General features: G+C 36.3%; 1 protein-coding gene and 1 long non-coding RNA gene across 3 annotated transcripts in view; both read left to right on the top strand.

The window, feature by feature from the left end:
- The first annotated feature begins 9,313 nt into the window (after positions 1-9,313).
- Positions 9,314-10,024, top strand: LOC125498653 (uncharacterized). Its single transcript, XM_048646904.1, has one exon. It carries the CDS (start codon positions 9,314-9,316, stop codon positions 10,022-10,024), a length of 711 nt encoding a protein of 236 aa, XP_048502861.1.
- Positions 10,025-20,082: 10,058 nt separating this feature from the next.
- The window catches only part of LOC125499098 (uncharacterized), a 10,479-nt gene continuing 5,808 nt past the window's right edge, over positions 20,083-24,753 (top strand). Inside the window, exons 1-2 of one of the 2 annotated variants that reach the window (XR_008969953.1) lie at positions 20,083-20,154; positions 23,958-24,277. This is a non-coding gene — a long non-coding RNA (uncharacterized LOC125499098). Of the gene's footprint in view, positions 20,155-23,957; positions 24,278-24,753 lie in introns of those variants that run through there. The other variant, XR_007275786.1, reaches the window with a different exon arrangement.

Raw genomic sequence — 24,753 nt, 5'->3', positions numbered from 1 at the left:
ACCTTTTAAGAATAAACTTTTCAAAACTTGAATAATAATTCAAGAATAATATTTTAGAACAAACTCTTTCCAACACTTGAATAATAATTCAAGAATAATATTTAAGAACAAACCTTTCCAAACACTTAATAATAATTCAAGAATAACCTTTTAAGAACAACTATTTCCAAACAACTTGGATTAAAAATAATCTGAAAATAATTCTCTTCTTATCTCCCTTCTATTTTGTTAGTGTGCACACCCCCAAGCTAGTCATCCCATCACGAGCTATATCAAGGGGTAACTATAATTGCCAACAAGTGGACTTTGAATCTCTTGATATTAATCAAGCGAAATAATAAATAATATGACTTGTAAGTCATGAATAAACCTCCTTTCCTCGTAAACAACTTTTTGAACATTCAAAGTTCATAAAAACCAATCAACCTTTCCTTGTAAAAATAATTTAATTTTCCAAAAAGGTTACAAAACTTCTATATAAAAATGATTGATAAAATCATTCCTCTTTTCACTTCCAAGAGTGAATAATAAAATATTGTAACCATTTCAAACCAAATTTCTAAACAATCCAACCATTAAATCAATAAACAACTTTATCACATAAAACATATTTCAAAAGATCTATAATAGTACCTTATCTTGCACAAAAAGTATACTAGTATCTTCACTTATTCTTATACTTGAGTTTTCATAACAACCAAATAATTTACCACATGAATTATATGAATTTAAACATGAATGACCTATCATGAGCATAATATTTTGAGTAAGAAATATGAAAATATTTTTTTAAACCAAAGAAAATTGAAACTTGAATAAGAAATATAAAACTAGAATAGATCAGAAGAGAAAGAAGAACTTTGAAGTAAGAGAGTATGGATTCTTCAAAGTTTTTGTGTGAAAAAGATGGCTTAAGATATGGGGTATTTATAGGAGTAGAATAGGTAGTACTTAATTTCAAAATAATTAAATAGTTTAACCTTCACCATAAATTAGGAGATTAAACTAATATTTGTAACTTCCATCATAAATTTGGAAGTTATAGGAAAACAAAACTCCCTCCAATCACCATAAATCCCGCAGGAATATATGGCCCCTAAAATTTTTTTTTTTTTGTTTTTTCGTTTTCTGAATTTTTTGACTAGGATTTAATACCAAAAGCTTAACAAATCCAATTTTGGCGCCATATTCCCGCCAAAATAATTTAAAACCAATAAAAATACTGAAATACCCTTTGCTTAAAATATTTATTTTGGAAAATAAATATTTAATTATTTAAATAAATATTGAAAATATGGGGTATGACAGTCTACCCCTTAAAAGAAGTTTCAACCTCGAAACTTAAGACAAAAAGTCATAATCACTTTCCAAAACGGATTAAAATCCGAAATTGCAGTTTCTGACTCAAAATACTCATGTCTAAAATGCATATAATGACTCATGGATATCTTAAAATGCAATAACTATTGTAAAGCGCAAAACTCTATCGTATTTTACCCCCCCTTAAAAGGAGTTACGACCCGTAACTCGACAACTAACCTCGGAAAACAACGCCGGATATTACTTGCGCATATCCGCTTTAACTTCCCATGTTTCTTCCTCACTATGATGGTTTGACCATAGAACTTTGACTAATCTTACATCCTTAGTCCGAGTACTTCTAACTTTACTATCAAGGATTCTTACAGGTCTTTCCTCGTAAGTCAAACTATCATCTAATTCAATGGTCTCAGGCTGCAGCACATGAGACACATCCAGTATATACTTCCTTAACTAAGATATATGGAAAACATCATGGACTCGACTTAAATCATTTGGCAAATCCAACTTATATGCCACTTTCTCGATCTTCTTTAACACCTCATATGGCCCGATATACTTTGGACTTAACTTTCGCTTCTTCCCAAATCGCATCACCCCTTTCATTGGAGATATTTTCAACAATACCTTCTCCCCAACCTGAAACTCCTATCCCTTCGCTTCAAATCAGCATAACTCTTTGAAACGCCTTGATCTTTTCTTGAATCACTTTCACCTCTTTGCCGTCTCTTTGAGGAATTCGGGTCCAAGCACTACAATTTCACTAATATCATTCCAGCAGACTGGACTTCTACACTTTTGACCATATAAAGCCTCAAACAGAGCCATACCAATACTTGCATGATGACTGTTGTTGTAGGAAAATTCTATCAAATCCAAGAAATCCTCCCACGAACCCTGATACTCCATAACACAAGATCACAATATATCTTCTAAAGTCTGAATTGTTCGTTCTGTTTGGCCATCTGTAGCCGGATGAAAAGTTGTACTCAATAACAAATTAGTACCCAAAGCCTTCTGCAAACTATGCCAAAAGTTGGACAAGAACCGTGAATCACGATCGGAAACAATGTCCTTAGGCACACCATGATATTTCACCACCCACTTCACATATGCTTTAGCCAATTGATCCATCGACCAAGTATTCTTCATAGGTATGAAAGTTGCGATTTAGTTAAACGATCTACCACTACCCAAATTGTATCATTTCAGCCTTAGTTCTTGGTAATGCAGCACAAAATCCATTGATATAGAATCCCATTTCCAACTAGAATATCCAGAGAGCCTTCCCTTGGCCTCTTGTCTAACTTGACTTTTGCATGTGAGACACTTAGCCACGAACTCTGCTACCTCTCGCTTCATGTTTGGCCACCAGAACATTTGCTTTCATGTCCTTATACAACTTATCACCACCGGGTGTACTGAATAAGGTGAGCTATGAGCTTCTTCCATTAATTTCCGCTTCAACTCTTCTCTATTACTTGGTATACACCACCTCCCTTGAACCGAATACTTCCATCATCGGCTATCTGGAAATCGAACCTGACCATCCTGGATCTTCTCACAAATCTTTTCTATTTTTCATTCTTTGATTGACCCCCCTAATCTCATCATAGATTGAGGGTTGAACTGAGAAAGAACCCAAAATTCTTCAACACCTCCTTCTTTTAGTACCTCCAATGACATTTTCTGAAACTCGACATATAACTGACTTAGCAACACTATTGCATTAACTGATGAATGACTCGACTTTCGACTCAATGCGTCAGCAACAACATTAGCTTTCCCTTCATGATACATTCCAGATCATAATCCTTGATCAATTCCAACCACCTCCTCTGCCTCATGTTCAACTCCTTCTGAGTGAAAATATACTTTAAACTCTTATGATCCGTGTACAACTTACACGTTCCCTATACAAGTAGTGTCACCATATCTTCAAAGCAAATGCTATTGCAGCTAATTCAAGATCATGGGTTGGATAATTCACCCTTATATGGTTTTAACTGCCTAGAGCATAAGCGATGACCTTTCGGTTCCGCATCAATACACACCTTAACCCAAAATTTGAAGCATCACTATAAACACCATACTGCTCGTTTTCATCAGGTAGGGCCAAAAGAGTTGTTGTAGTCAACCTTCAACGCCGAAATAGCTTCCTCACACTCTGGAGTCCAAACAAACTTACATTCTTTCTTCATCAGGCTAGTCATTGATCTTGAGATTTTCGAGAAATCCTTTACAAATCTTCGATAGTAACCAGCTAACCCAAGGAAACTCCTTAAATCAGACGCCGTCTTCGGTGTTGGCCATTCGCCACCTTGAATCTTAGCAAGATTCACCGAAACTCCCTCCTTTGAAATAACATGTCCTAAAAATGGAACCTTATCCAACCAAAAACTCACACTTAGAGAGCTTAACGTACAACTTATGTTCTCTTAGGCTAGACAAAACTTCCGTCAAATGCAGCTCATGACTGCTCCTATCCTTCGTATATATCAAAATATCATCTATAAACATAACCATATATTTATCTAAGTATAACCTGAAAATCCTATGCATCAAATCCATGAACACTCAAGGTGTGTTGGTCAGACCAAACGGCATCACTGTGAACTCATAATGACCATAACGCGTCCGAAACGCAGTCTTAGGAATATCACCCTCAGTAATCCTAAATTGGTGATAACCTGGCCTCAAATCTATCTTCGAGAAAATTCCCGCTCCTTTCAACTGATCAAATAAATCATCTATTCTCGAAAGCGGATACTTATTCTTGATCGTCACATTATACAACTCCCGGTGATCAGTGTACAACTTCACATTACCATCTTTCTTTTTCACGAACAATACAGGTGCACCTCAAGGAGATGAACTAGGTATTATATACCCTTTTTCCAACAACTCCTCCAACTGAACTTTTAACTCTTTCATCTCAGATGGAGCCATTCTATACCGAGCCTTTGAAATAGGTCTGGTTCGTAGAATTAAGTCTACGGTGAACTCAAGATCCCTAACCGGTGGCACACTCGGTATTTCTTCTGTAAACACATCAGGAAACTCAGCTATGATCAGGTGCTCCCTATTCTCATCTTCCTTTTCAATCCTCTGAACTCCACATAAGAATAACGGACACCCCTTCTTCACAAAAGATTGAATTCTCGTCGCAGATACTATCTTCATTCCCTTCTCTTTCCCAAGCTTCCTATAAGTCACCCTTTCTTTCTTAGGACCGACTAAGGACACCTTCTGGGCCTCACAATCAATCTGAGCCTTGAATCTTCCCAACCATCCATCCCCAAAACTACATCGAGGTCTGACAAGTCAAACTCAACTAAGTCGGATGGAAAGTTCACCCCAACTATCACTAAAGGTACTTGACTATGAAACCTAGTACAATTAAACATCTCCCCTGATGGCAATGCAATTTCGAATGAACTAGAGACTGGACTGCTTAATTGGAGCTTTTCTATTAAAGTGCTAGAAATAAATGAATGAGACTCCTGAATCAATAACACTTTGACAAACAAGGAATTTATGAAAAAGGTTCCAACTACTACCTCAGAAACATTATGATCCTCACGGCGGTTCATGACGAAAAATCTACCTTTAGACTAATTCTTCATCCCTGGTTTAACACCAGTATTGAAAGAAGCTAACTTTTGTTAATCATTCTAAGGGACCTTACTACTCGGGTCGGGTTTGATGCAGGTTCTCCACCAGCTTTTCTAAAGCACTCATACTCACGGTGTCCCAATTTCTGACAATAATGGCATGTCACCAAGTTGCCTTGACAATCCTTTCTAGGGTATTTCTTATCACACCTTTTGCAGAAAAAAAGGTTCTCTCACTTTCTTCCCATTACCTTGGTTCCCATTAGGCTTCGACTAGGTACCATTGTCTTTCTCAGTTTGTTAAATCCCCATTAGGCTTAGGCTTCTTATCTCCACTTTGTTGGTTCCCATAGAATTTATACTTCCTCTTTTCCCCAGAGGAGGTCCCTTCAATCTCTCTTCCTTTAATACCATATAAGTGAGCAGCTCTACTGTAAATTTCATCAAGAGTCCCAAAAGTTACTCCTCCCAACTTACTTTGGAGAGTAAAGGTTAACCCTTGCTCAAACCTTTGGGCCTTCAAAGTCTCAGATGGTACTATCTCAGTTGCGAACCTCATTAACTCCAAAAAATTTCTATAATACTCATTAAAGACATAGTCCCCATCCTCAAATTGGTGAACTCCATAGCCTTTTGCTTCCTTAAGTACGCAGGATAAAACTTAGTCCTCAAGGCATCTTTAAACTCGTCCCACCCAAAGTCCGGATCCTCTAAAAGATCATCTTTCCTTTGTTTCCCCTAGGTCTGCCTCATCTCTCAAATAATAAACAACATTATTAACTCTAAGGTTTTCAGGGCACACTATGGCATCAAAAAGCTTATCGAATTCTCTGATCCAGTTTTCTAAACTAGATGGGTTCTCTTTGGCATGGTAAGTCGGAGGTTTGACAGCTGCTACCCTCTTGAAGACCTCACCAAAACTATCAGTCTCACTCAGCTTGGTTGCTTGATTAGCTATCACTTGAGTGATATTTTCAGTTATCTTTGCTAGCCTTCTAACCATAGAACTTGTACTCCTTTCCTTCTTTCTGCCATTCTCTAGATATAAGGGTGTTTGAGGATAAATCTCAACTAACATTCATAGAATAGTTGTGTAACTACCAAAAAATTAATAAATAACCATGCCGGTATAACTAGTTCAAAACATAGCAATCACATATTTCATATATCACGGCCAAATATGAAGCCTTATTTATAACAACTACTAGAATATTTGAGCTATCAAAATATTCTTAAGAAACTAGGCTTTCATGACCAAAACAAAACTATATATGTCTAGTTACTGAAAACTTTAAACTCTGGTATGTAGTCTGTCTAATAACATTCTCCACTCATCAATGGCCATATAATCAGACTGGCCTGAGTATTTTTGAGAGGTAAAAAAAAGATACACATAGTACTACTATTTGCTCACCAATGTAGCATGACTCCTTGGTTATCCCATATATAGGGAATAACATAAACGTTTTCCTCAACTTCCAACAACACATATAAAACAAAAAGAATTGAAATAATACAAGAAACAAATAAAAGTAATATTAATATATGTAACTAAAAAAATATGTCAAATTTGTACTAATGCACCACTATGGTTAAAATATTTATTTCAAAATTTTAAAGTGTACTTGATTTCAAGATATAGAATAGCCAAGGTGATTATAGCTCCCAGGTAAGGAAGTTACCCACAACGTCGGGGAGAGCCTTCCTAATCCTAGACAGAGCTTGTCACCCCAACATATCTACACCCTTCATCTTTCCAAATAAAAAAATATAAATATATATATATATATACATTTTTGTGGCACTTAGCAAGATGCATCTGTACAAACCGTCAAAAAGAAAAAGAAAATTAAACTTAACAAAAACAATTTAGAATGCAAATGCGAAACTCTATATGCCCATCTTATGTCTACCCATCAATTTTAATGTTCAACTTTTATCTTTTCAAGACCTGAAAAACTGATACCACTTTGTAACACCCCAAATTACTCTTTTAAATAAATAATTTAATAAATAATATTTGAGTAATTTAGGAGTATTACCGCCACGTGACTAACAGCTTTCGGCAACCAACTACTAACTAACCAAAATAACTTGCAGCGGAAGACTTTAACCAAAAATAATAATACTTTTTATTAATAAAAGTAAATATTGTCTCAATATCAAAATAAATGAAACACTCTAATCTAGGTGAAGATCCCCTTCCTAGTATGCTCCCATGCACATCCAAAATTCACCTGCAAAACTGCTTACCAAAAAGGTAAACAGGGCAAAGCCAAATAGGAAAAAGGAAATACGCGTCAGTATAAAACTGAGTACGAAATGTACTAGATAAGTAACACATTTGTTAGTTCGTAACATTTTTCATTTCGAAGCCATCACTAATAATATAAGAATAACTCTTTAAGAATAAACTATTTTCAAACACTTAATAATAATTCAAGAATAACCTTTAAGAAAAATCTTTCCAAACACTTGAATAATAATTCAAGAATAACCTTTTAAGAAAACTCTTTCCAAACACTTGAATAATAATTCAAGAATAATATTTTGAGAACAAACTCTTTCCAAACACTTGAATAATAATTCAAGAATAAGCTTTTAAGAACAAACTATTACCAAACAACTTGGATTAAAATAATCTCGAAAACAATTCCTCTTCTTATCTCCCCTTCTATTTTGCTAAGTGTGCACACCTCCAAGCTAGTCATCCAATCACGGAGCTATATCAAGGGGTAACTACAATTACCAATAAGTGGACTTTTAATCTCTTGATATTAATCAAGCGGAAATAATAATAGTATGACTTGTAAGTCATGAGTAAACCTCCTTTCCTCATAAACAACTTTTTGAACATTCAAAGTTCATAAAAACCAATCAACCTTTCCTTGTAAAAATGATTTAATTTTCAAAAAGGATAACAAAACTTCTATATAAAAATGATTGATAAAATCATTCCTTCTTTTCACTTCCTAGAGTGAATAATAAAATATTGTAACCATTTCAAACCAAATTTCTAAACCAATCCAACCATTAAATCAATAAACAACTTTATCATCTAAAATCATATTTCAAAAGATCTAGCTACATTACGTACCTTGATCTTGCACAAAAAGTATACTAGTATCTTTACTTATTCTTATACTTGAGTTTTCTCATAACCAACCAATAAGTAATTTACGACATGAATTTAAACATGAATGACCTATCATGAGCATAGTATTTTTGAGTAAGAAATATGAAAATATTTTTATTAAACCAAAGAAAAATGAAACTTGAACAAGAAATATAAAACTAGAATATATAGATCAGAAGAGAAAGAAGAACTTTAAAGTAAGAGAGTAAGGATTCTTCAAAGTTTTTGTGTGAGAAAGATGGCTTAAGATATGGGGTATTTATAGGAGTAGAATAGGTAGTACTTAATTTCAAAAATTAAATACTTTGTAACCTTCACCATAAATTAGGAGATTAAACCAAAATTTGTAACCTCCATCATAAATTTGGAAGTTATAGGAAAACAAAACTCCTTCCAATCACCATAAATCCCGTAGGAATATATGGCCCCTAAATTTTTTTTTTTTTTTTTTTTTTGGTTTTCTGAAATTTTTTGACTAGGATTTAATACCAAAAGGTTAACAAATCCAATTTTGATGCCATATTCCCGCCAAAATAATTTAAAACCAATAAAAATACTGAAATACATTTTGCTTAATATATTTATTTTGGAAAATAAATATTTAATTATTTAAATAAATATTAAAAATATGGGGTATTACATTATACCATTAGCTGAGTTCTTATGAACATAATAAATAATAAAACCAATTACAGACCATACTCATAGTCGTATAGCGCGAGTCGACCCATTCCAATTAGATTACACAACCATATAGATATATGTATCTAACTGAGCAATATTAATGTAATCCGCGAACTTTTACTTAAGTAATATAATGTATTGACTTAGCTTTGTGATTCTATTAGACAATATAACTTATAGTCATTGAAATGAAATCCTTTATTGAAGATGACTAGCCAAGTTAACTCTAATAGTCTCCACATTATTAACAATTATAAGTCAATCCTTTTTAAAACTATTTCCATCTCCAACGAAACTTACATCCTTTATTTAAGAGTCAATCAAATTGAATCTCTCACAAGTTAAATTTGATTAACTCAAATCTCAATCATTTAACAAGAATTGAGTGATATTTTACTTTATAACCAACATGAAAGTAGTTTACTGAACTATTAACTTGTTTACTAAGTATTACAAAAAGAAAAAAAAAACCCTAGTCCCCTTCTCTATCTGAGTTAGGGCTTCGACCCAGTGTTTCTGGCTGTTGTCTCCGCAATTTTGCGGCCGGTTTCGGGTGGCGATGGTAGATGACCTTGCAGAAAAGTGTGCTCAATTAACTATTCTTGAAGAGGAAAACCATATTGTTGTCCTAGGCTGTGTGGATTCCTTGAACTCGACTGCGAAGACATCTTTAATGCTGGTGGGGAAAGTGTTATCTGAGCGGGCGGTTAATCTTGACGCCCTCAAAAGAACGATGACACAAATCTGGGCTCTTCACCGCAATATGGTGGTAAGGGCGATTGATTCCAATACTTTTATATTCCAGTTCTTTCACTGGAAAGATAAAGAGAAAATCTTGATGGGAAGATCATGGAGTTTTGACCAAAAGTTACTGGTGTTGGATGAGATTAAAGGAGACGAACAACCCTCACAGGTTCGTCTGGATGACTCTCCTTTTTGGGTGCGAATCTACAACCTGCCTTTTAACTGTCGATCTGAATCGGAGGTGAAGGCAATTGCTTTGTATCTAGGAACTGTGTTGGAGGTAGATCTTGATGAATTTGGACTTAACCGCTTCTGTAGGGTGAAGGTGGTACTGAATATCTTCAAACCTTTGCGACGAAAGCAGCGTATAAAGCGCAAGGATGGCCAAGTGACTATGATAGAGTACAAATACGAACGTCTCCCTCATTTTTGTTTTAGATGTGGAGTGCTTGGGCATGGTGACAAGGATTGCAATGTAGAGCTACCGGAGGATTGTGATGTGGAGCTAGGGTGGGGGCGTGGTTGAAGGCCTCCCTGCATAAGGGGCGGACTCGCAATAAAGAAGAAGTAACGGCAATCAAAGTAAGAGGGAGGGTGCTTTTTGTGACAAATGAGGCTGATGTAGGTGCTGGCCATGGTATTTATGGTCGAAGGGAAGAGAGTCTTGGGGTTGTAAGATTTCGGGGGGCCAATGAGAGTGGTGAGGTGGGTGATCCAAAAATGTCGGCAGATTTGGAGGGGGAACTTGGGAACGTGGGGACACACTCTCGTGTGGATGTAAAGGGGAGTGGATATGGAGTTGTCATTGAAGAGGGGGCAGGGATTTGTGCTGGTTACAAGAAAGTGGGAGACAAGGTGGACGTGGAGGTGGAAGCTCATAGTCAACTGGAGGGCCCACATGATTTGTGTCATCATAAAGAGTATGTTCCCCCTCCACTTTCATCCCTTATTAAATGTAAACATAATGTTATTGCTGTTGAGGATTCCAAGGAGCCGCCTGTCCCCATAATTTTTCCTGAATGTATTTTCAATTCTGGTACATCCTCACCTACTACCACATCTGGTGGGATTAATACAGCTAAAACATATCCCAAAAAACCCCGTGAAAATAAATGGAAACGTGTTGTTCGTACGGAATTAATTGACAAAGGTGACACTACCTTTATGGAAACGGATGACCAGATTGGAGTTAACAAACGAATGCATGAATCTGTTATAGTGGAAGATGCAAGTATGGCAGGTGCTGCAAAGCGTTCTAAGCTGAGCCCTGAACATGTCTTATCTGACACAGCTTTGGCGGAGGTTGGCGTGGACCAACCCCGCCTTTCATTATGAGTTCCTTATGCTGGAACTGCCGAGGGATGGGCAACCCTTGGTCAGTTCGTCAACTCCGAAGGTGGAGTGTTACCTATGCCCCTGATATCATCTTTCTTTCAGAGACCATGATTTGTAAAAGTGCTGCTGAAGCGCTGAAAAATAAAATTGGTTACAGTAACACTTTTGGGGTCTCAAGTCATGGTAGAGCTGGTGGTTTATGTATTTATTGGAAAGAGGAGGTTGTCTTTTCATTGGTTTTCTTTTCGAGTCATCATATTTGTGGGGATGTTGGTATAGGGAGTGCTACCTAGAGATTTGTGGGGATTTATGGTTGGTCCAAAGAAGAGGAGAAGTATAAAACTTGGGAGCTGATCCGCTATTTGTGTGTGAATAATTCTTTACCGTTGCTTATTGGTGGTAATTTTAATGAGATTCTTAGCTATGAGGAGAAAACTGGAGGATTCGATAGACATAGGCGTGAGATGGATGCTTTTAGAGAGGTGCTTGATGCTTGTTATCTGCGTGATTTGGGTTATGTAGGGTCGTGGTATACTTGGGAAAGGGGACTCTCTGTCTCAACTCGTATTTGGGAACGCCTTGATCGATTTGTTGGTAATATGGCATGGTCGAATCTTTTTCCTAATTTTGGTGTGGAGAATCTTCTCCGCTACAAATCCGATCATTCTCCAATTGTGAGCCGGCCTAATCCACGCACAAATAGCCGAAGGAAAAGGCATGGTTGTTGATTTGAGACGTGTTAGTTGCTAGATGCTGGGTGTGAAGCTGCAGTGAAGATGGCGTGGGAAGAATCTGTTGGGGAGGAGGTTACTAGGAGATTGGCTCGGGTGGGTCACAAACTGGCTACTTGGAGTGCTACCCACTATCGAAAACTTGGGGATTAAATAAAGCTGATGGAGAAAGCACTGGCCATGGCGCAAAAACAAGTGGTTACGAAAGCTAGCTACAAGCAATGCACTGAAATTGAGAAAAAACTTGATGATTTACATGAAAAATATGAAGCCTACTGGTATATGAGATCTCGGGTAACGGAAGTTAAGGATGGGTACAAAAATACTCAATATTTTCACCATAAAGCTTCTCAGAGGAAAAAACGGAATTGTGTTATAGGTCTCCAAAATGCTGATGGTATTTGGTGCTCATAAGATGAGGATATTGAAAACATTTTCACTCATTATTTTAATAACATTTTTCATTCTTGTAACCCGTCTGATATTAATTTACAGAATGTTTTGCAGTACATTGACACTGTTATTTCTGATGCCTGTAATCATGTTCTGATGAGACCATATACCAAAGATGAGATTTATGCAGCTTTATCTCAAATGCATCCGTGCAAGGCACCGGGGCTTGACGGAATGCACACGATCTTTTATCAGCGATTTTGGCCTATTATTGGTGATGCGGTGTCGGAGTTGGTTTGTAACATTCTTCATGGATATCATTTCCCTGCTGAGCTAAACTGCACCAACATAGCTCTCATTCCGAAGGTTAAGGAGCCAAAAACTGCTGCTAAGTTTCGTCCCATTGCTCTTTGTAATGTGTTATATAAATTGGTGTCCAAGGCGATTGTCATGTGACTCAAAGATTTTCTTCCATCCATTGTCACCGAGAACCAAAGTGCTTTTGTGCCGGGACGTTTGATTACTGATGATGCTCTTATTGTTATGGAACTCTTTCATTCAATGAAGCACCGGAATCGTAGCCGAAAGGGCACTATGGCACTGAAACTTGACATGAGTAAAGCTTACGATAGAGTTGAATGGGGGTTTCTCAGAAAGATGCTGCTCACTATAGGATTTGATGATAGATGGGTGAACTTAGTAATGTGCTGTGTTTCGTCGGTTTCTTATTCCTTCATTATTAATGGAGGTGTATGTGGTTCTGTGGTTCCTACTAGAGGGCTCCGCCAAGGTGACCCCCTTTCTCCTTATATTTTCATTCTGGTTGCTGATGTATTTTCTAAGATGATTCAGAGAAAAGCTCAGATTAAGTTGATTCATGGTGCTAAAGCTAGCCGTAGCGGACCGAAAATCTCCTACCTTCTTTTTGCAGATGACAGTCTTCTCTTTACAAGAGCCACCAGACAGGAATGCTGAGAAATAGTTGATATTCTCAACACATATGAATTGGCATCCGGGCAGAAAATTAATTATGAAAAGTCGGAGGTCTCTTTCAGTAAAGGGGTCAATGTTGTGCAAAGAGATACTCTTATGGGAATTTTGGGGATGCGGCAGGTTGACAAGCATGAGAAATATCTTGGTATCCCATCTGTTACAGGAAGATCAAAGAAAGTTATTTTTGATTCACTCCTTAATAGAATTTGGAAGAAACTCCAAGGTTGGAAGGAGAAATTATTATCACGAGCAGGTAAGGAGGTGTTATTGAAAGCAGTTATCCAAGCCATCCCTACATATCTTACGGGACTGTACAAGTTCTCGGCTACGGTTATCCAAAAAATTCAAACGGCTATGACGAGGTTTTGGTGGGGCAGTTCGGATGCGAAAAGGAAGATTCATTGGAAAAATTGGGAGGCGATGTGTACTCTGAAATGTCTTGGGGGCATGGGATTTAAGGATCTTGCGGTTTTTAATGATGCTCTTCTTGGGCGGCAGGCATGGCGCCTTGTCAATGCTCCTCACTTTCTCTTGAGTCGGGTGATGAAGGCCAAGTATTTTCTCTCTTGTGATTTCATTGATGCTTCTCTTGGTTATTCATGTAGTTTCTCTTGGCGAAGTGTTTGGAGTGCTAAGGTTTTGGTTAAAGAAGGGTTGATCTGGAGAGTTGGTAATGGAGTGGATATTAACATTTGGGAGGCCCCGTGGTTGAGTGATGAACATGGTAAGTATGTTAGTTCTCCTCGGAGAAGTGATATTACAATGGTTAATCAGCTTATCGATAATTCTAACATGGAATGGCGCCTTAATGTTATTGATGAAATTTTCATTGCTCGTGATAAGCAATGTATTCTCGCAATCCCCCTAAGCTTTTCTTCCCTTAGTGATGCTTTATCGTGGAGTTTAACAAAAGATGGAATTTATTCTGTTAAAACTGCCTATATGCTAGGTAAGGGGTGTAATATGGAGAACTTTCATAATGCCTGGGTTGAAATATGGAGTCTTGAGGTGAGTCCCAAAGTTAGGCATTTTTTGTGGAAGTTATGCACGGCTATTCTGCCGAGTCGTGCTCTTCTCTTTCACCGGCACCTTATTGAGCTGGAGGAGTGTCCGTGGGGCTGTGGTGAACGAGAGTCAGCTCACCATGCCATTTTTCAATGCCCGCGTTAAGATGAAGTGTGGAAGGAAAGTGGCTGCTCCATGATGTGTGATGATAGTGGCTGCGCCAACATGTGTGAGTTGATTGCCAAGTGGAAGACGTTGGATAAGAAGGTGCGAATTAAAGGTGCTTTTCTCATGTGGAGTATATGGGGAGAGCGGAATAACAACATTTTCAATGGCAAAACCACCCCTAACCATTTGCTGCTTGACTGTGTTTCGAGGCTAGTAGAATAATACGGCAAATACACGGAGCAAATTTATTATCGGGAGAGAGTTGCAGCTCCTAGTGCTCGGTCTTGGAGGCCTCTGCCAACTCTCAGCTTCAAGATCAATGTAGATGCCTCTCTGGCAGTCGAAGGCTGGGTTGGGCTTGGTGTAATTGCTAGAAATCATTTGGGTGATGTTCGTTTTGCAGCTACAAGACGAGTTCGAGCCTTCTGGACACCTGAAATTGCAGAAGCAAAGGCTATTGAGATGGGGGTGCGACTTGGGGCACGTTTTGGGCGGGAGAATGTGGTAGTTGAATCGGATTGCCAGACTGTCATCAATCAACTTCGGAAGACCTCTTTTTTCTCTCTGATTTAGATAATATTTTGTCGACCATTTTCTCGTCTAGCACTTGCTTTAATTCTTTAGTCTGGTCTCATGTAAAACGAGATGGCAACTTTATCGCTCATCACTTAGCTAAGCTAGTTCCATTTGGTGTGGAACAAATTTGGGAGAACCATTTTCCTCGTGACATGGCTCCTTATGTTCTCATGGACAATTTGTTCCTTGATTAATCTAGCTTATGCTTTTTCCCCTAAAAAAAAAAGTATTACAAAAAGAATATAAACATGTTAGTTCCATTTTAGTAAACTCTAACCAATATGGTAACTTTACTATACTAATCCACACTATAGGGTACTCCCTCATCACACTAACTAAGATATATTTACACATAAACCTTGCTATTGAATTTTATGAGCTATTAACTACCACTTTAACATTCTTGATAAATCAACACTTAACTAATTCCTTTTCTAGTTTAGTTAAGTGAACTAACATGATCACTTGGGTTATAAAATGTAGTTAAATAGTTCTCGACTAATTAATATAACCAATACAACTTTCTAGTTGCTATTCTCTTAATTTATAACTCAAATGTGAGCTTCGACTACTACTGTATTTTGACAATATAAAATACTATACAAAGTTTAGCTTTTTTCTATTAACATTAGGACCAAAGAAGCTTAGGTTGTCTCTTATTAACTCATAGCATTCCAATTCCTTAATTACCAAATAATAACAATTATTCATCTAACTCAACTAAATAAGAGTGATTCGATTAATTCTTATTAAACAAGAACTCAACTAAGACTTATTAAAACCTCTTCAATAGTGGTAAACTACCCTAACATGTTTGATTCTAATAACGGTCTCACCAATAAGAATGGAAACAACAAACTAACTTTTTTCACAAATGAAACTATTTGAACTAGATACTCATCCTCCATCATATTGAAAATAAGGTTCTATTACAAACACTCTATAATAAAGAATACAATAATCTCAATCCTATAATCAAATTACTTAATTCCAAATTAATAACTAAATGATAATGTTATAAATCGATCCTATACATATCCACACCAATATCAACAACATCATCGAGTTACCAATGTGTAACCAGAATTATGCTAACTTAATACTATCAATTAAATTTGAATTAAACAATAAGGTTCAATATCAAATTTCAACATATTAACCAAGAGGAATGTACAAATCACTAATTCCAAGTATACTTATAAACACCATTTGAAATTCGTATTTCTTTGCAAACATAAATCAAATTGAAACTTATATAATGCAATAAACATCATAGTAGCATATTCAATTCATAACAAAATCAATTGAATTAGTAAAGGAAAAAGGATGGCAGAGTTAGTTTAGTACCTCTGTCAAACCACCAACACACGCCACCACCACACCTGGCAACAGTGGCTACACGACGACGAGAAACCTAGCAGTGGCTCGCGACATAGGACAACAACAGCAACACAACGACAGCGACGACGACGACACTTCACTCGCTATAGCATCACGAAAAGAGGAGAGAGACGCGAGCAAGGAGGGGAAAGGTTAGGGAAACAACAACAACTCTGACAGCATCACTGACGCTTTCTCAACAACAACTCCGACATCATCACCTCACCGGTGAAGAAGAAGGGGATACGAGAGAGAGAGAGAGAGAATCTGGGGATTTGGAGTTTTTTGAGTTTTAACAGGGAGATAGATTGGAAATTGGGGTCCTGAGGATTTTGCTTCTTCAATCGATTAAAGGATCAGAAAATCAATTTGAGTGGATTTGTGATGATTTTGTGAAGAAGATTTGTGGCACATTGAACTGAAGAAACGAAAGCAAGAGGAAGGAGTCCGTTGGTTGTCTCACGATGAGACACGAAATGAGGTGGAAGAAAATAGTAAATGGGGTTGGGGTTCTTTTTTAAAAAAAAACTATAATACTTAGCCCCATTAGACCTATTTTATGAAAACATGAAATATAACCACACCTTAACTTATGAAATTTAATTTCGTAAATAACTTTAATATATCATCATAAATATAATATTCATATTTCAACTCAAATAAAATAAGAATATATAATAGATAATTACGGTTATCGTTAAGTAACTCTTTTAATTTTCAAGGCTGTTACAATATGCATCAAACAAATGAGATCAAGACCGGGGAGAAATACAAGTCTCAGGTTCATAAATAGAAAATTTTCAAGATTTGGATTTGTATGCATTGACATTTCCCATTCATATGTATCTCTAGCTAACCATTCAAATAGACTCCAAGCCTCGTCCAAAGATTGATCATGGAAATCACCATTAGACATAAACTCTACCACCCTTCTACATTCTTCATTTAGACCCTCAAACATCACATCTTTTGATTTCATTTGAAAAAGTTCATATTGGTTCATCAAAAGATCTATTTTTTATCTCTTAACTTCACTCGTACCTTCATGAGTGACTTCAAGAAGATCCCAAATTTGTTTTGCGGTTTTGCATCCCATGACACAATTGTGTTCATGAGGTCCAAGACCACAATGAAGCAGTTTTATAGCAAGAGCATTAATTTCCACCTTTTCGAAATCTGCTTTATCAAAATCAGATATAGATTTAGGAATTACCTCATTCTTGTCATTAGTGGTAGTGACTTCAAAATCACCTACCTCTATGACTCTCCATACCTGGTAATTATCGGCTTTGATAAAGATCTCCATTATGTTCTTCCAGTAGGTGTAGAACTTACAATTGAACATTGGTGGCCTCTGCGTAGAGTACCCTTCTTCCAGTTTCATGTTTACACGTATTATTAATGAGCTAACATCTCTTGGAAAAGTGATTACATCTGAGGAACACGTACGAAAGGTCCTAAGGAGTCTTCCTAGCGATCGATGGATGGCTAAGGTAACTGCCTTACAGGAAACTAAGGACTTTACGAAGTTCAATCTGGAACAACTTGATGGTTCCCTTACGACTCATGAGCTGCAATTGGACTATGAGAATGGAGACATGTCCAAGCAAAAATCAATTGCCTTAAAAGCTGATGAAAGTGAAGACTCAAAAACTGATGAAGAAGAATCCACTCTCATGGTCCAAAAATTCAAAAGAATGTTTAGGAAGATGAAGAATAGAGATTACAAAGGTAAGAATAAGAAATATTCTAACAAACTTGTTTGTCATAAGTGTGGCAGCTCTGAGCACTTTATCAAGGATTGTCCCCAATGGGAACAAGAAAAAGGCAAAGGAAGGGAACGAAGCAAAGATAGGAACAAGGAATACAAAAGTTCCTATACTCGATCTGACATGAAGAAAGCTATGGTTGCTGCATGGGGGATCTGACTCCGAAGAAGAAGATGATCCTCAACCAAATGAGGAGACTGCAAACTTCTGTCTTATGGCTCTTGACAATTCCGAATCTGATGAAGAGATTGAATCTCTTGAGGCAAGTCTAGACACTATAAAAACTCGCCTAAATTCTCTAAGTAAAGAAAAGTTATTTGAGTTTATTGTTGACGCTGTAAATGATTGCAAAGATGAGACTATTCAACTAAAACAATGTCTACATGCTTTAATGTTGCAAAGGAACATACCTCTTGGCTTAAAAGTGTTCGAATTGATATTGAGAAAAGATTTTTCGAGTTGTTTGACAAAAATCTTAAATTAAAAGAGGATTTCGAAAATCTTAAAAATGAGAACTACTTGTTAAGCTTTGAGTTATCACAATTAAAAGAGTTTCTTCCTGAAGTAAGTTCTTTTGACATTAAGTCAGTTCCCTTGCAAATTTCAAATCTGAAATAAACGAATTAAAAATCATGTTTCATTTTTGGAAATAAGAAAAAATGAACTTGTAGGGAACTGCACCAAATGAGAAATGAAAAGAAAATGCTACCTATTCCAAACTGGATTAAGAACCCTCAAACAAAACGAACGAAGGTCTTGGTTTTAATCACAAAAAGAAATTTGAAAAACCTAAAAAGAGAGTTGATTTACCAAGTGATAAAGTTTGTATGTTTTGTGGGAACACTGGTCATTTAGGAACTTTGTCCTAAAAGACTTGGTCGCATTAATGAGAACTTGGAAACAAGTAGAGTAATTTGGAAAAAGAAATCTATTGTTCCTGAAGGAAAGGAACCCAAGAAAGATTGGGTTCCTAACTCAACAATTAGTTTTCTTGCAGGTTGGAGTGAGGGGAACAACACATGGTACCTAGACAGTGGTTGTTCTAAGCATATGACTGGAGATAAATCAAGATTTCTCTCATCTTCAGCCTATAATGGTGGAAGTGTGACTTTTGGTGACAACAAGAAAGGTAACATAGTTGCCATGGGCAAATTGGTAAGTCATCGTCACATTCCATAGATAATGTTTCTAGTTATGGTTTAAAGCATAACTTGTTAGTATTTCCCAATTGTGATAAAGGGAACTGTGTGAAGTTTAATAGTGAAAAATGTTTAATTGTCAACAATAACACAAAGGATGTCGTTTTGGAAGGAACAAGAAAAGGGAACACATATGTTGTGGATCTCAACCTTGTTCCCAAAAAGAAGTTTACATGCCTAGTGTCATTGATGATGATTTATTTTTATGGCATATGCGTCTAGGTCATGCTAGCTTTTCTTTGCTTGACAAACTTCGTTCTAAAGAACTAGTTTTAGGTTTACCTTCAATTAAGTTTCATTATTATTGGCTAAGAAGGCTTTGGAAACCAATAGATAAGTTAAAAAGTCCTTGAGAGCCTTAAACATTAAGATTATGAAAATCGTTTGGAGATTGTTTTATCGGGTAACGATGAACATCTAGTTAAAGAGCCTTTCGGGTTTGAATCCGAGCTCAGAACCTAACCAAACTTGATATATGACATGCTTGGGATGTCTTAAGGTTTAAATGGTCAATGATGCCCAAGAATTACGTGGCTCAATAAGGTAAATTGCTTACATAGTAAAAACTGGCCAGCTGAAATTACAGCTCAGACCTATGTTCAAAGAAAGCTGCTTAGCAGCTACTTAAGTGTCGATCTCTCAAATCCCTTTGTATGCATGAAAGCCAACATCTAAGGCTAACACCTCAAGCAAGAATCACCCAAAAACTCCAAGAAACCGACCTTGCCCAGAAGTGGTTTCCCTCCCCTGGGGGTACCTCTAGAACAGACTATTAAGGCCTGTTCTGGATTTTCGTCTCTTTTCTATTATTTCTTCCGCTTGGACACCCACTTTTCTTTACATAGAACTCTTCTAGACATCCATACAAATTAGTTCAAGCTTTGGTTCTAATCATTAGACCATAAACTCATATAGAAAACCTTGCTGAAAGATCACATAAGTTGCTGTAAGTTCAACAGATTACACCTCTTGTATTTAAGCTTAGTTTTTCATATCTATAAGCTTGTTGAAACTAATCTTTAGCATTTTCTATATTCAAGGGAAGCTGTAGGAGTAGTTAACCAAATGGGTTAAGGAGTTTCGTGGCCTTAAACATCATTAGTAAAGGTACACACTTTGTTTGGTTTTAACCTAGAGATTTCCATACCTATAGTTAGGTGATGTTTCTTTCTGTGTAAAGCATGTTTATGAAATGAATTTACTTATGATGTGTATTTTATTATGTCTATATTGAGTTTGTAACATGGATATAACATGCTAAGGTTCATTAGAGATGTTTTATTTGACCTAAACAACACTTATACACTAAGTAATATGATTATGCTTCTTAATGGGTGTATATGACTTGTGGAGTAATTGTGATGATTGAGGTGGAGTTATGTTATTGTTGTTGTGGAGTTGTTGTGGTGGTTGTGGTGAAGTTGTTGGAGTTGTTACTGTTGTTGTTTGTTGTTGTTCTTTGTAGTAGTGTTTGGTTATTGTTGTTCTTCATTGTGTTGTTGTGGAGTTGCTCTGAAGTTGTTGCCTATTGTTGTTGTTGCGTCGTTGTTATGGTTGTTGTTGTAGTTGTGGTGGCTATTGTGGAGTAGTTTGTATTGTGGTAGATTTATTATGTTGTTGTTTTGTTGTTGTGGTGATGTTGTGGTGGGTTATAGTTAAAATAGTTTACTAGTTTTGAAGATGAATTAGTTTGGATATGATTAAAAAGGTTACGATGATGTGTCCTGAGCTAGTATCATGTGGTTTATAGTTTAAAGTATATATATCCAAAGTATTCAGTAGAACAATATGGTTCATCTTGTTATTATGATTCAAGAAGTTGGAGTGATAAATTTCGGAATATGATTTACTTAGGTTTGTTATGAACATAGTAGGTGGTGGTTTCTTTGTTGGTTGTGCTATGTATTGTGGTTGTGTTGTTCTGCTATTTGCTTAATGTTGTGTTATTGGTGTTATTGTTGTGGTGGAGGTGGTATTATTGTTGTTTGTGCTGTTGTATTATGTTGTTGTTGTATAGTTCTTATTGGATAGTCGTTGTTGATGATGCGAGGGAAGTCATAATCTTAGAATTCGGAGACTGTTATAATTATTGTAGTTGGAGTTGATATGTATGAAGTCCATGATGCATGAGATGATGTGGATACTTGTTCTTGGATACTCTTGAGGCATGATGTCAAATAGAAGTGTGTAGAGTTCTAGTTATGTTAGAACTCATATCTTTATTGCTTTCCTAGTTCTACTTGTATTAGGAATCATGGTTTTGCCTACGTTCTTAAACGATGGATTTTACATGATTCAAAGAGTCTAGAGAGTTAGGACTTAGGGACTTGTCCTAAGCCTATTAGGGTTATAGTTTATTATGTTTTCCTAGTAGCATTAGGTTATTTCTTTCCTACTAGGATTAGCATAATTAAACTAGTATAAATAGGGTCTATGTAGTTCGAATTTAGATGGTGAATAATAATAATTTTGTGAGTTTGAGTGTTTACCCAAATCCTCTTGAGTGCTGGTGGCTTAGCCTTTACGCATTCAAAACCCTTAGATTTATTCCTTGTGGTGGCTTAGCCTTTATCATTGAATAAACTAAGTACTATCCAGTTTTTGTTTTGTTTAGTTGGTGGCTTTGCCTTTATGCTAATCAAACAATTCGAACCTTTTATGTTATTCTTGGTGATTAAATTCTTTATGGAATTGACATAAAAGCCTATCCAACCCTTAGTTTGATATTCGTGGTGATTAAATTCTTTATCGAAAATCAACTAATACTATCCTTTATTTCTGTTAGCTTCCGCACTTGTTATTTGATCTATTTTAGTAGATTAAATCCATCATATGGTATTAAGAGCTTTGGTGACATCCATTGAATAAGAGTTCGAGCATTCATCAGCTTTTCTTGCTCAAAATTTTTTCTTCTAAGGGGGAGTAGTTTGATCTTCAAGAAACTCTTAAAGATCAAATCTTTTTTCCAAGATTTTTTATTTTTCACAAAGTTTCATCAAAGGACATCATTATTAGTTGTCAAGTGGTGAAAGAAAATCATCCAAGATCCACAAAAACATCCAAGAAAAAAACCTCCGTAACAGCAGTTTTTGGTAATTTGAGAGCTTCGTTCTCCCACCTCCGAATTTTTGGGTGATTCTTGATCCTAAATTGGACTACTATTTGTCTACTTTCTATCCTAAAATTTGTAATTTAAGTTGATTTGATATTGTTCGAGACTATCTTTCGAATTGGTCAAAAACCGGTTAATTGCGCACAGTGTTGCGAGATTTAAACTGCGAACAATTGGCTTTAATTTTCAATGAAATTTTGGTCGAGTGTTGCAGACACATAGATCTAGGTCCTGAAAAATTTCACTGATTTCGAGTTGTTTTCCTGGTATTCTTCACTTTTACTTGCATCAAAGTTCTGGGCAGTTTACAGGAAATTAATGGATCAAATCTCCGAAATGGCAAAATCCGTGGACGAATTTTTTCAAGAAGGGGAGTATGATGCATGAGATGATGTGGATACTTGTTCTTGGATACTCTTGAGGCATGATGTCAAATAGAAGTGTGTAGAGTTCTAGTTATGTTAGAACTCATATCTTTATTGCTTTCCTAGTTCTACTTGTATTAGGAATCTTTTTGCCTACGTTCTTAAAACGATGGATTTTACATGATTCAAAGAGTCTAGAGAGTCTAGGACTTAGGGACTTGTCCTAAGCCTATTAGGGTTATAGTTTATTATGTTTTCCTAGTAGCATTGGTTATTTCTTTCCTAGTAGGATTAGCATAATTAAACTAGGGTCTATGTAGTTCGAATTTAGATGGTGAATAATAATAATTTTGTGAGTTTGAGTGTTTACCCAAATCCTCTTGAGTGCTGGTGGCTTAGCCTTTACGCATTCAAAACCCTTAGATTTATTCCTTGTGGTGGCTTAGCCTTTATCATTGAATAAACTAAGTACTATCCAGTTTTGTTTTGTTTAGTTGGTGGCTTTGCCTTTATGTAATCAAACAATTCGAACCTTTTATGTTATTCTTGGTGATTAAATTCTTTATAGAATTGACATAAAAGCCTATCCAACCCTTAGTTTGATATTCGTGGTGATTAAATTCTTTATCGCCAAACTACTAAGTACTATCCTTTAATTATGTTAGCTTCCGCACTTGTTATTTGATCTTAGAAGATTAAATACATCAGTCCAGTTATGAGTTATGGGAATGACTTCATTAATTTCTATTTGCGGGATTCAGTTTGATTAGCATAATGGTTGCGTTTGAAGAAGATAATTAGAATAGTTAAGATTGGTTGTTGATTATTGTTATTGTTATGAGGTGATTATTGGAGGATGACTAGGAATGGAGTATCATTCGGAATTATGAAGGAGATTGTATCATTGGAATTGTTCGAAAATACTATGTTCCTTAAAATATGATTTGGTATGATAATGAGGAAATGATTCGGATATGAGTTAAGATCAGATAAGGTCGAATAGGTGTTATGTTATGAGTATTGAGGATTCAAGTATGAATCATTAAATATCTTATTTTATAAATATGAAAGTGAGGCCTGAACATGCTACCCCGAGTTAGGGTGGGTAGAGTCCGTAACTGTTGCCTTCCAGGAAGGGCGAATTCGTGGCGTTAAACGACATGTCCGGTTAAGTCTTGCAAGCAGAACAATAAAAGGCGGGGTGACGACCCTCAATAGTTTGGAGACAGCTGGTACTGCGTGGTACCCCTCTCCACTCGCGTTCATGCCAAACGATTTGATTTTGTGAAACTATAATAACTGAGTTAAATGTGATTATCTGTTATTATAACTATGTGTTAGTTTTCAAAATACACCTAAACTTGTATTTTCTATTACACAGTGTGTACTCAGCTTTGCTGATAGTGTTGTCATTTTTGTGGCCTGTCACTTAGTGGGTGGCAGAGTCAAACATTGTTGCAGGTTTGGTGTTGTGAGCTCAGAATTTTGAAGTGAAGCAAGATAAAGATGTCGTTGTGATTATGGATTGAGTTTGCATTTTAGATAGTCAATTAAGGAATAGTTTATGATATTTTTCGTTACATACAATATTTTGGAATATTAGTCGAGATATTGGTGTAATTGAAGTCTTATATAAAGGATTTTGTTTTATGGGCCAATGACCCACATGTCCAAGATCGTTTTCTAGGTTATGTTTCCGCTGCGAGTAAATATTTTATTCGAGGCTTATTAAGCATTGATTGTGATTAGTGAATCTTAAGTGTATTTATCTAGAAGCTCGTGAATCGGGCTGTTACTGTAGCTTCAGAAATGGAATGATAAAGTTCGAGAAGTAGATTGCATAGCCAGCAATATTTGGAGACGACATTAGCAACTCCGCAATATTCGGCCTATGCACTAGAATGATATAACTTACCTTGCCATTTAGATGACCAAGAAATTAAATTATAACCGAAAAATACACAGTCAACAGAAGTTGAACGACGAGTTTCTAGACACCCTCCCCAATCAGCGTCAGTGTAAGAGTGTTAAGGTGGGAGAAGGATAAAGATGGAGGCCTGGATCAAGTGTACCTTTAATATGGCACACAATGCGCTTGAGAGCAGTCATGTGCTCCATGATCGGATTATGAATAAAGATGCAAATTTGTTCATCAACATAAGAAGTATCAGGCCTTGTGAAAGTAATGATAAATAAAATAATGATACACATAATGATGCAAACAACTCA

This window comes from Beta vulgaris, chromosome 6, assembly GCF_026745355.1.
Source record: "Beta vulgaris subsp. vulgaris cultivar EL10 chromosome 6, EL10.2, whole genome shotgun sequence".
In the NCBI taxonomy this organism is placed as follows: Eukaryota; Viridiplantae; Streptophyta; class Magnoliopsida; order Caryophyllales; family Amaranthaceae; genus Beta; species Beta vulgaris.
The sequence above is the reverse complement of the archived record's forward strand: the minus strand, read 5'-3'. Positions and strand labels throughout refer to the sequence as shown.

Bases quoted from the DNA above. Each gene is read 5' to 3' on its own strand.
- LOC125498653 (XM_048646904.1), top strand. From the start codon at position 9,314: ATGGTAGATGACCTTGCAGAAAAGTGTGCTCAATTAACTATTCTTGAA.